A 10,355-nucleotide genomic window follows, 5' to 3' on the forward strand; every position below is an offset into this window, starting at 1 on the left:
ATCGAAGGCGCGGAGCGCGCAAATGAACATGGCGATGGTGGCCACGTTCCAAATCGCAATCTCGTTCTGCCAGCCCGCGTCTGCTACCATTCCGTTGTCAAAGTGGAAGCCCCAGTTCGAGCGCTTGCCGATCCATGCCTGCAGCGAGAAGAAGGGTGCCTGGGCGATCGCGCTGATGCCGAGGCCGATGATGACCGCTAAGAGCGCGTGGCGGGAGTACTGCGCGGGAGTCGAGGACATCAGCGAGGACCTGCCCATTTCGTTGATCGGCTACCCAGAGTACAGGTATCCTTCTTCGAGTTGAAGGAATGGTCGCGATGAAGGAAATGGTGTAATGGTCGACCGCACGAAAGATTTTTCTTTTACCTTTTGCATTGGGAGAAAAGTGGGGAAATTCTGTCAGCAGAGTCCTCCTACGGGAATGTACGTAAGAGCTACATACACTGAAATCGCCGGACTTTTTTCGACTTTTTCGCCCGGCGCGAGTCAGTGCGCGAGTCCGCTGCGCTGCTGGCGCCCTTCTTCGCCCGGCGCAGCCGCTTGCGCGCTTCGGGCTTCGCACAGCGTCGCCTCATGAAATCGCTCCATCTCCACGCGGGCCTGCTCTGTGTTCTCGTGCACGCCGCCGCAGCCATGTCGCGGCAGCAGGCGCTGAAGGAGCTGGATCTTCGAGCCGGGTACGACGGCGGGGACCTCAAGCGTGCATATCGCGCCCGCGCCATCGCCACGCATCCAGACAAGGGCGGGTCGCCGGAAGCCTTCCTGCGTGTGTCTGAGGCGTACGAGATCACCCCGTGTCTACGGCGGTCATGTAGATGCCGCACTTGGCGTAGTCGGCCGCGCTGGTGCGGGTCATCATGTTGAGCGCCGCCTTGGCCATGTTGGTGTGCGGGTGCGTTGGCTGCTTGTACTGCGGAGATGGGGAGCGGGGAGGGGTCAAGAGGAAGGAGGCAGGCGCGCGGAGGGGGGATGCTCGAGAACGCGCCTTGTAGAAGCGGCCCTCCATCGCGCTGACGTTGACGATGAACTTGAGCACGCCGCCGTCCGCCGTCGCCTGCATGAAGGCCTTGAGCCGCCCGTTGATGATCTCGACGGCGCGAGCGAGTTGATGGCGAGCACCTATCGCAATCGTGTCACGCTCACCGCAGCCGCGACGCGCTCGGCAAGGCGAGAGCTCCTGGCGAACACCTCTGCCATCTCCGCAGTGCTCACCTGCACGGCACAACGACCGGGAGGGGCTTCCCATAGGGAGGGGGCGGACAGGGCTGGTCCGAGGTGGTATTCCGCAACCACCAGATCGATTGCAACGGCAACACGGCTATCGCAATGGGCGACTACCTGTTCACGAACGCGACCACTGGCGACAAGGGCCGCGTCGAGTACACCTTCGGCTACAAGAAGAACGATGACGGCAAGATGCGGATTTTCCTGTGCGCGCCGCCCCTGCCCAAAGCTTATGTCTCGGCTCATCTCGGCTCCCGCCCCTGCTCCCGGCTTGTACCTGGGCTGTGACCTCGGCTTATCTCAGCCTGCGGCGCTCCATGCAGGCACCACTCGTCCATGCCGTACGAGCCCGCTGCGGCGGCACCCGCAACCGCGGAGCCAGTTGAGGAGGCTCTGTCGATGTGGGCCGAGTCGATCGCCAAGCAAGATGCTCTCCTTCACGACGCACGCGTCCGCGTCAGCGGGATGAGCAAGTAGGTGGGATGTGCCTCTGAGAGGTGCTAAGTGGTTAGGTGGTGGGTACATGCTCAGTGGGTGCTGACAACACCGACGCGCACTGAGCCTCGCACTCATTATGATACAAGTATTTAGGTAGAGAGGCAAAGCCGCGACTCGTGCGCGTGGGTGCACTTTTAATGCCGCAGCCGGGGCGCGAAGAGGCAAAGCCGCGACTGCGGACTGGACACGTGGTGCGGGTGGTGCACTCGCTTTGCGTTCCCGGCTGAGGCGGAGCTACGGCTTTAGGCACGCGTAGCCGCAGGCGGGCCAAGCGCAGCCGGGGCGTGCGAGTGCTTAAGGTGACAGCAAGTCGACTAAAATGAACAGAGAGACGGCATTTTGCACACGAACACGCACTCGAGCCTCGAGGTGGACTGTATGTGAGCGAACGCGCACTTCCCGCAGTGTCCAATGTGCAGAGACCTAAGGCAGACCGACCGGCCGGAGACGACGGACCTCGGACACACGCTTGCGCTGTCGTGCTTCCGATCTCAGGGGGTCGCGGCCCGGATGCCTCTCAGGATCCTCTCTACACATCGTCTCAAGAAGCGGAGCTGGACTCCAGCGCGCACGACTCGCCGGGGAACGGCCCGAGATCCCCCGGAGCAACCGGGATGCCCGCCACCTTGTGCATCGCCTTGTAGACGATTGCAAACTCCCTCGCCTCCCCCGTCGGCCCCATGAGCGACTCCATGTGGGCCGTGGTTGCCTCCCTGAGCGTCTCAAGGTCCTCCTCGCGCCACGGGACAACGGTGATGCGAGCGCTCTCGTCCCTCTCAGAGCCGTCCCGGTTGAGCTGGGAGGTGTTCTCGTTGAAGTCGATCATCTGCCGCAGGGCCTGGCACTGCATCGACTCGGTCGTCGTGTGGCTCTTGCTGACAGAATGGCCCGCCGCGAACTTGATGGCGAGGCGCTGCCCTTCGCTCAGCCCCTCCCAGACGCTCTTGTCGATGTGCATCCACGAGAAGAGGAAGGGTTGGTGCCAGCCAGGGTAGTGCGCATAGCGCGCTCCAATCTGGCCGATGTTTTGTGTGCAGTCATCGAGCTCGTTCTCACAGTCCAGAACCGATGGATCAGCGTTGATTGGGAAGAACTCTTGGAGGTCGTCCACAGGGGTGACAAACTCAAAGCCTTGGATGGAGCGGTTCTGCATCAGCTTCAGAGGCGCCACTCCTCCAGTTGGTGGGGAGAACTTCAAGTTGTTCCCGTCTCCAACGAGCATGTCGCAAGCCTTGCGGAGCACGTCTTCGGGGGTGTTGAGGTATCGGATCTCCCAGCCCGACGTGCAAAGGCCAGCGAGCCCGATGCCATTGCCGTGAGCGAGGCACTCGGCGTCGCCCTCGCGGCAGAGCGGCCTGCCAAGTGGCTTTGGGAAGTAGCCGGAGCCTTGCATCGTGCTGCTGACTACCGGGAAGGCCACTTGCGTGCCGTTGCGAGCGTCGAGGATTCCCTGTGCGAGATTGATGCCGTCTTTCTTGTACAGGAAGAGGAGCATGTCGGAGAAGCTCATCGCAAATGGCATCGAATTGTATAGAAAGCCCCAGCTAGGTTCGCTGAAGGCATCGCCATTGCTGAACTGCACGCCGGGTCGGAGCGCGTTGAGGGAGCGAGGAGTGCCTTGGTCTGGCTTAAAGACCACCTCCTGCTCGCCATCAAGTTTGCGTGTTAGCGTTCGTACTCTGTCGATGAAGATTGCCATCGCGCCGAACTCGCTCGCTGGTCCGTCAATTTCGCCGTTGCCGTTGCCGATGGTGGGCGACGCGCTGTACTCGTTGTAGCGGATCTCGGTGCCAGCAGACGCGGCGATCAGGCCGAGCGAAAGCATGTGCTCCGACTGAGTGAGAGGTCTGGCTGTCTCAAGGACCAGAGATTGTGAGATCGCGCGAAAATGAAATCCCCCTTTGTGCTCCCAGAAAGAATCGGGAATGAACGTAAGAGCTACATACACTGAGAGAGAGAGAGAGTCCTTTTCTCCCAGTAAGCTAAAAGTACGTACACTGAGAAAGAATGGGGTCCGACAGTTCCATACCCGCGTTAGCGGCGAGGGCAGCCTCCTTAAAGGCGAAAGGGTCTAGATTTGGGGCGCTCGCCGAAGAGGAGTACGACAAAATAGCGCCCGTGATTGCCTGCACGCTACCCGCACTCACGGACTCCATACCCGAAAGAAAGAGAAGGGAGCTCGCGGGAGAGGTGACGAGTGAACTACAGGTAGTGGGGAAGGCAGCCTCGATTGCCATACAGACATGGGTGCGAAACAACGACAAGACCAAGGCACGGGCAGAGGAACGAGAGAAGAATATAGGGTGGGTAAAGCGCCTGTTCACGGCATGGAGGGTGAGCCACACCGAACGTACCGAGCGAAGAGCTGAGCGGAAGGAGGACGGGGAAGATGACTCAGAGGAGGACGAACCAGTGGAAATAGTTAGAGGCTGCGCAGGCCGTCCCGTTTGCTGTTTGAAACGCCTGTTGCGCTGCGCGCCGCGCTGCCGGGGCTCTGTGTCTCACTCACGTGCCGCAATATGTGTCACACACGGCGGCTTCTGCCACCTCTCGATTGGTTCCACTTTCTACGCACACCTACCGGGGAAGGGGCGCGTGGGAGCGGGGGCAAAAACGGGGGCGGGGGTGGGGGCGGGGGCGCGCAGCGCAGGGCGCGCGCGCGCAACAGAGGGTAGGGTGGGGAAGACGGCGAGGAGGGGGCGGCGGCGGCGGCGGCGGCGGCGGCGCGCGCGCGGCGCGCGCGACGGGGGGGGCGGAGCAGCGACCGCTGGCGCGGTCGCTGCTCCGTCTGTGACAGACGCGCGCTCTGCCGCTGTTCTCCCTCTACAGTCCCGTGCCCAGCGTCGTGCGAGGGAGCTTGGTGCTAAAATTATCCCTCCTCCTGCGCCTCGTCCTCGCACGCGCACCCGGCGCCGCAGCGTGCCCGTCCGGCACCACGCGGGTCGACACCTTTGCAGCTGAGGGCACACTTTGGTCAGCGTGCGAGGACCTGCAGACGCCGGGCGGCGGGCTCACAACATGATGTGCTCCGTCGTCAGTGATGTTAGCTACGCCACCGTCTACCTCGTGCGACATGCGCTCGCCGGCATCGAGCGAGCAACGTGTTCGACCGAGCGGCTTGCTGTGCGGACGGCTTCTTGTGGCTCTCGTCGAGAGCGTTTTGCGGCCCGGCGGGTGGGAGAACATGTGTCGTTTGATGTGTCACTGTGTACGTCATGTCAGTCTTGATAACAAGCACGGTCGATCCGTCAAAGCGATATACTCGTCACGTCACGCTGGACGGCTTGCACGGAGCTCTGTGACGGCACACATCAGGAAGAGACCGCCGTACGGCAAGAAGAGCTCGATGGGGAGCGAGAACCGTCAGAGGAGGTTCAGGGGTAACCTGAGTCCTCCGTGACGCGCTCAATCGCTCTCAAGCGGGTGGCTCTCGAAAATCCTCGATATCTTCCGAAAAGACTGCTCAACGAGTTCCGCGACCTACGCAGTCAAGCCTGGGGGGATCTGACCGCATCATGGCGGACTTCCGAAACCTCCGTGAGCACCTTTGGCGGTTCTCGCTCCCCATCGAGCTCTTCTTGCCGTCGGCTCTTCCTGTGTGCCGGCACAGAGCTCCGTGCAAGCCGTTCAACGTGATCGTGACGAGTGTATCGCTTGACGGATCGACCGTGCTTGTTATCAAGACTGACATGACGTACACAGTGACACATCAGACGACACATTCTCCCACCCGCCGGGACGCAAAACGCTCTCGACGAGAGCCACAAGAAGCCGTCCGCACAGCAAGCCGCTCCTCGGACAGGCGAGCTCGCTCGATGTCGGCGAGCGCATTGCGCACGCTTTGGACGGTGGCGAAGCCAAAAACACCGATGGTGGCCGTCCGCTGGCGTGAGTGGTGGCGATCGGTCCCTAACCTGTCGCTCGCGGTCCCTAACCCATAAGTAGTCCTTCGCGCTTTAGAGAGAGAGATTTTTGGCAATACCAAACAACTCTAACACTCACACGTAATTTGGGGCCTTAGTCCCTAACCAAAAAAGCACGATTCTCAAGTTGGGCCCTCCGCCTGTTATTCACAGCACAAGCCCTCGCCGGGGGCTCGAGCATGCGCAGCGAAAAGCAGACGGAACCCCCCCTGTGAACTCACAGACCAGCGCACAGCGCCATACGATGTATTTTCTTCTCAATAGCAAGGCTGTGAAAAAGTGAGGCGTCGTCTGTACTCGCCAGGACGAGCGTGGGCAGTTGAGCGTGGGGACTTCGCCGAAGAGTATGTGCGTCGCGGAGAGCAGCAGCACACAGCCCAGCAGCACGGACGTGGCCGATGGCGGGCGGAACGATCCCGAGCAGGCTGCAAAATTCTCGTCCGAAATCAGAACGTTCATCGAGAGCGGCGAGGCGGAGCTCGCCTTTCCTCCTGAGCTATCAGCGGCTGAGCGCAAGGTGGTGCACGACATTTGCTACGAGCTCGACCTGACCTGCAAAAGCCGCGGCCCGAAAAAGGCGGGTGGGCGCTTCATTACGGTCTACAAGCCTGACGCGGCGCAAAGCGCAAAGCTCAAAGCGCAAAAGGAGCGCGCTGCGCTGCGCACGAAGAGCGCAAAGGCTGAGCCGGAGGTCGGGGAGGCGGCCGAGAAGCCGCCGCCCGACGAGACGGCAGCAGGAGATGGCGGTGAGGGCGGTGACGGGGCTAAGCGTCAGAAGGTCTGACGCAGTGGTAGTGACACCTTCACCGTCTGCCTCTCTTCCTGGGATAAGCCGCGATGTTCTGCTGAGCTCCGTGGCTTGGATCTAGCGCGGTGTGGTGAACAACGCCTCGTTTCTGCGGCGGCTTCTCAGGGTAAGGGGCATGTCGCGCACAGGCTCGAGCGCACAGGCCACAGCGCACAGCTGGGCGTGTTTTATTTAGTGCGCACGACACATGATCCCTCACACCAAGATCGTGCGGGGCGTGGACACATGTGCATGTTGTGCATGCACAATGTGCATGCACATGTACATGTCCCTAAATAAATAAATAAATAAAAACGGACACCTCTACTAGGAGATGGGTAAAAAGGAACACGTACACGAAGCAGGTCCCCGCGCCCTGCGCGGTCTTTGTGCAGGGTTCTTTGTGGGTGTGGTCGGCGACTAGCCGGGGTCGTCCTCCCGATGGGGGACTAGCACTAGCCGTCTTCCACATGGTCCCTCGGGTCCCTGCTGCTCCTAATCTCGTCGTACATCCTCCTGCTGATCTCAGCAACATCCTGCTCCCTCCCCCTCCCTCGTCTCGCCCTGCGCGTCTGCTCCGCCTCCCCGTCGTCTGCCCTGCGTCGTCTGGTGACGGGTCCTCCATAGTCGGTCGAGGTCGCCGCCCTCCTCGTGCCTCTTCCCAACGTTTCCTCGGCGGCCGATGCCGTCTGCTCCGACTCCGCCGTCCCCGGGTCTGCCCTGCCCTCGTCTGCGCTACATGTAGCTTCTGTTTCGTCATCACTGGCGTCCCTCCTCTTCTTTCTCCTCTTCTTGTATGCTTTGTACATCGCGTCGATTCCTTTTCGCGTGAGCACCAGCCTGAAGCCCGCCCAGCAGCTGAACCGCTCCCTAAGTCGAAGGAGCATCATCAGTCTCACCCACTTCGCTCGCTGGACGCTGCCCACCGTCTCCGCTCCCTCCCGCTTGAAGCCGCCGTCGCGGCCCTCGTTCGTCCCACTGGCTGCTGGCCTATCTGCATGTCCCTGAATCCCATCTCGTCTCAGAGTTTGACCGTTGTATTTATTTATTGGATTTATCTGGCCACAGTTTAAATCACAGGTAATGTGCCACACCGCGTCGCGCGCCGCACCGGGCGGAGAGAGCGGCAAGTCTCTCACTCCAAGTGAGACGAGACGTCGCTGCGGAGAAAAGTCTATGTGGACTGCAGCGCGCGCTCTACCTGCACGCGACTACCCCTGCACGGCATCCAAGCCGTCCGCGTCCTCGGACAGCTCGACGAACCGCTCAAACTTTGCGCTGAGCGCGGGCACGTCAAGGCGCACGCGAGAGCATCCAGCTAGTTCGAGGTCGTCCAGCGCAGGCAGCGCGTCGATCAGCGCCGCCACGCCTCGCTCGGTGACACCCGTGCACATTGCGAGGTTCAGCCTCCGCAGGCACGCGCAGCCGTGCAGCGCCGCCAGCCCGTCGTCCGTCAGCCGCGCGCACTGCATCAGCAGCAGCGCCTCCAGCCGCGGCCGGTGGGCCACGAGCCGCGAGAGGGCGGCGTCGGTGAGAAGCTTCGTGTAGTCCGCGTCGCGCTGCCGGCCCGCTCCGCCCGGGACGCCGTATGGACCCGCTATGGCAGCGCCGCCCGTGCGCACGTCAAGGTTGCGCTCATGCGCAAAGTGCAGCATCGCGCCCTCGCGCCATGTGCGGCAGACCGCAGACACGCGCAGCTGTGCCCGGAGAGTGAGAAGCCGCAGCACCGCGGAGAGGGCGTCTGCGTCGAGTACGGAGGCACGTTCCGCCTCCGCCTCGGAGTCCTCAGGCGTCGAGGCCATTGACATGTCGAAGGATGAAGTTGGTGGGCCTCTTGTTGGTTCGTCGAAATTTCCACTGCAGTCAGTCAGTCAGTCTTACACACCTCCAAGCATGGAGGACGGGCCCACACGCACACACACGCTGCACACGATTGGCTCGGGAGCCGACACGAGGCACGCTGTCACCGGCCGTAGCACTGGGTCCGGACTGCTGGACGCACAACACACAGCTCACAGGACAGCTCACGAGGTGGCGCTGTATAGTGGGGTTCTCAGGGACCGACACGGGAGAAGAAGGAGGAGCACAGGGACGGGGACACAGAACTCACGAACTGATATCCCACCCCGCGCCGGGGGCGGTGGCGCGCGCGAGCGCCGGGGTATTTGGACCCGCAGTCTGGCAGGCGCCAGGCCACAGACCCGCCGGCAGAGCCTTGAGTCGCATCCGCGATCCGCGCCGGCTCTCAGAAGAGATCCGGCGCGGTGCTGACCGCGCCCTCGGAGTGGACCATCGAGTACTCGATGGCTGTCCAGGAGAAGCGGTGCAGCTGCGGCATATTGTCGCAGTGCGGCATATTGTCGCAGTGCGGCTGCGGCACTCCTGCTGCAGCGCGCGCGCGGTGGTGGTGAGGAGAGTGCGAGCCCTTGAGCTGCTGGGTCAGTCCATCGCCGGCGCAATCATGAGAAACCTCCAACCTGATCGGTCGTACTGACCGCCGACAGATCACTGCAGACAGCAGACAGGCCGACGTCTGCACGCGGCCGGCCGGGCGAGAGGCTTGACACGATCCGACCCTGCGACCCTGACGCTGCTGCTCTAGCTATCAGACATGCGCTGCTGACTGCTGCCACAATGTGCGACCGGTGCTGACCCACTCAGCGGCATTCCCGGTCAGTGGTGAGGCGCAGTTCAGAGCTGTCGATGGCGCGATGCCGCACTGGTCCCACATTGGTAACACGAGACCACCACGTTTGCCGGTCCAAGAGAGAGGCACTGGTGCTGTCGTGAGAACGTGCGTGGTCCCTCTTGACTGCCCATGCGCGCGAGGCTGTGTAGGCATAGCCTCGAGAGTGCCAGCAGCCAATCCGAGGCAGTTTGTGACGCGCAGTCTGGCAATTCCACTGCGATTAAAAAGAATTTTCCCCGCGAGGCAAGGGACTGGCGCGCACTGGCACTAACACAGGTACACCACGGGAGCCGCCACAGCGACTCCTCGACGACGGCGAGGCAACAAAAAGAAATTTCGCGGGGTGCGCCGGTCGGGCCGGTCTCTGAGGGAGGGTGTAGAGGATGTAGAGTGTAGAGCGCTGTAGAGTTGTAGAGATGTAGAGCGCTGTAGAGCTGTAGAGCTCTACATCCGCCGCGTGACGATGCGCCTGCGTTGTAGAGCGATGTAGAGCGCGATTTTGTTGTAGAGCTTGTTGTAGAGGCTCTACAGCCAAACCGCCGGGAAGGCAGTGACTCAAAGAGGCCGAGTCGCACTAATGGGGTGTCTCCGAGCTTACTGGAGCTCTGATGGACGGCCCTGACTATCCCTGACACACAGAGAGTCACTCTGACGGCACACAACGCCCTATGACTGCGTCATGACCAGCCTGCCATGCGTCGCCGGTGCCGGCATTCGTCGCAGTGCTCCTTTAGCAGGCGGTGGACTGTCGGCTGCGAGGACGGTCGCATTTGCGCGAGGCGAGGCGAGCATTCGGACGCGTTGCATGCGCCATGACTCGCGCCAGCGCGTGCGGGAGCTCCTGGCTGAGCGTTGAGTCCAGGCGAGTTGCGCTGGCCACTATCGCTACGCCGAGCCGAGCTGACGCGCCGAGGCGCCGGCCAGTCGCAGCCGTGAGGCATGCCATAGCAGCAGAGGCACCTCCCACCCATTGGGCGGGCAGACAGAAGGCCAGGGCAGCACTGGCAAGTGCAACGCGCCTCATGTCGGAGAGCGACCGTGCCTCGTTCGCCGCTTACGAGGCTGATCCGGGCGTAACGCCAGCACAGCGAGGCGCCCACGTAGCCGTCCGAAGTCGCGTCAGGTTCGCTCGACACGCTAGCGGAGCGGTTGGCGAGGCTAGTGGTGGCCATAGTCTGGTCCCCTAGGGGGTCGATGGGTCGGCCCGCGCCCTCCTTCCCAAGCCGTGCCGGCC

The 10,355-nt window shown here is 62.2% G+C and overlaps 3 protein-coding genes across 3 annotated transcripts; 1 reads left to right on the top strand and 2 right to left on the bottom strand.

The window, feature by feature from the left end:
* Window positions 1-1,326: 1,326 nt before the first annotated feature.
* On the top strand, window positions 1,327-1,701 carry EMIHUDRAFT_226109 (hypothetical protein; the record flags this gene model as incomplete). The annotated part of the gene is made up of 2 exons (XM_005788981.1): window positions 1,327-1,430; window positions 1,548-1,701. 2 exons carry the CDS (start codon window positions 1,327-1,329, stop codon window positions 1,699-1,701), a joined length of 258 nt encoding a protein of 85 aa, XP_005789038.1.
* Window positions 1,702-2,263: 562 nt separating this feature from the next.
* Window positions 2,264-3,547, bottom strand: EMIHUDRAFT_226110 (hypothetical protein; the record flags this gene model as incomplete). The annotated part of the gene is made up of 1 exon (XM_005788982.1): window positions 2,264-3,547. The coding sequence occupies one exon, from the start codon at window positions 3,545-3,547 to the stop codon at window positions 2,264-2,266; it is 1,284 nt and encodes a 427-aa protein (XP_005789039.1).
* Window positions 3,548-7,643: 4,096 nt separating this feature from the next.
* On the bottom strand, window positions 7,644-8,201 carry EMIHUDRAFT_362343 (hypothetical protein; the record flags this gene model as incomplete). Its single annotated transcript, XM_005788983.1, has 1 exon — window positions 7,644-8,201. A coding segment is annotated over one exon (558 nt), but the record flags the coding sequence as incomplete, so codon positions are not given.
* Window positions 8,202-10,355: the final 2,154 nt, after the last annotated feature.

Source organism: Emiliania huxleyi (assembly GCF_000372725.1).
Source record: "Emiliania huxleyi CCMP1516 chromosome Unknown EMIHUscaffold_130, whole genome shotgun sequence".
NCBI lineage: Eukaryota > Haptophyta > Isochrysidales > Noelaerhabdaceae > Emiliania > Emiliania huxleyi.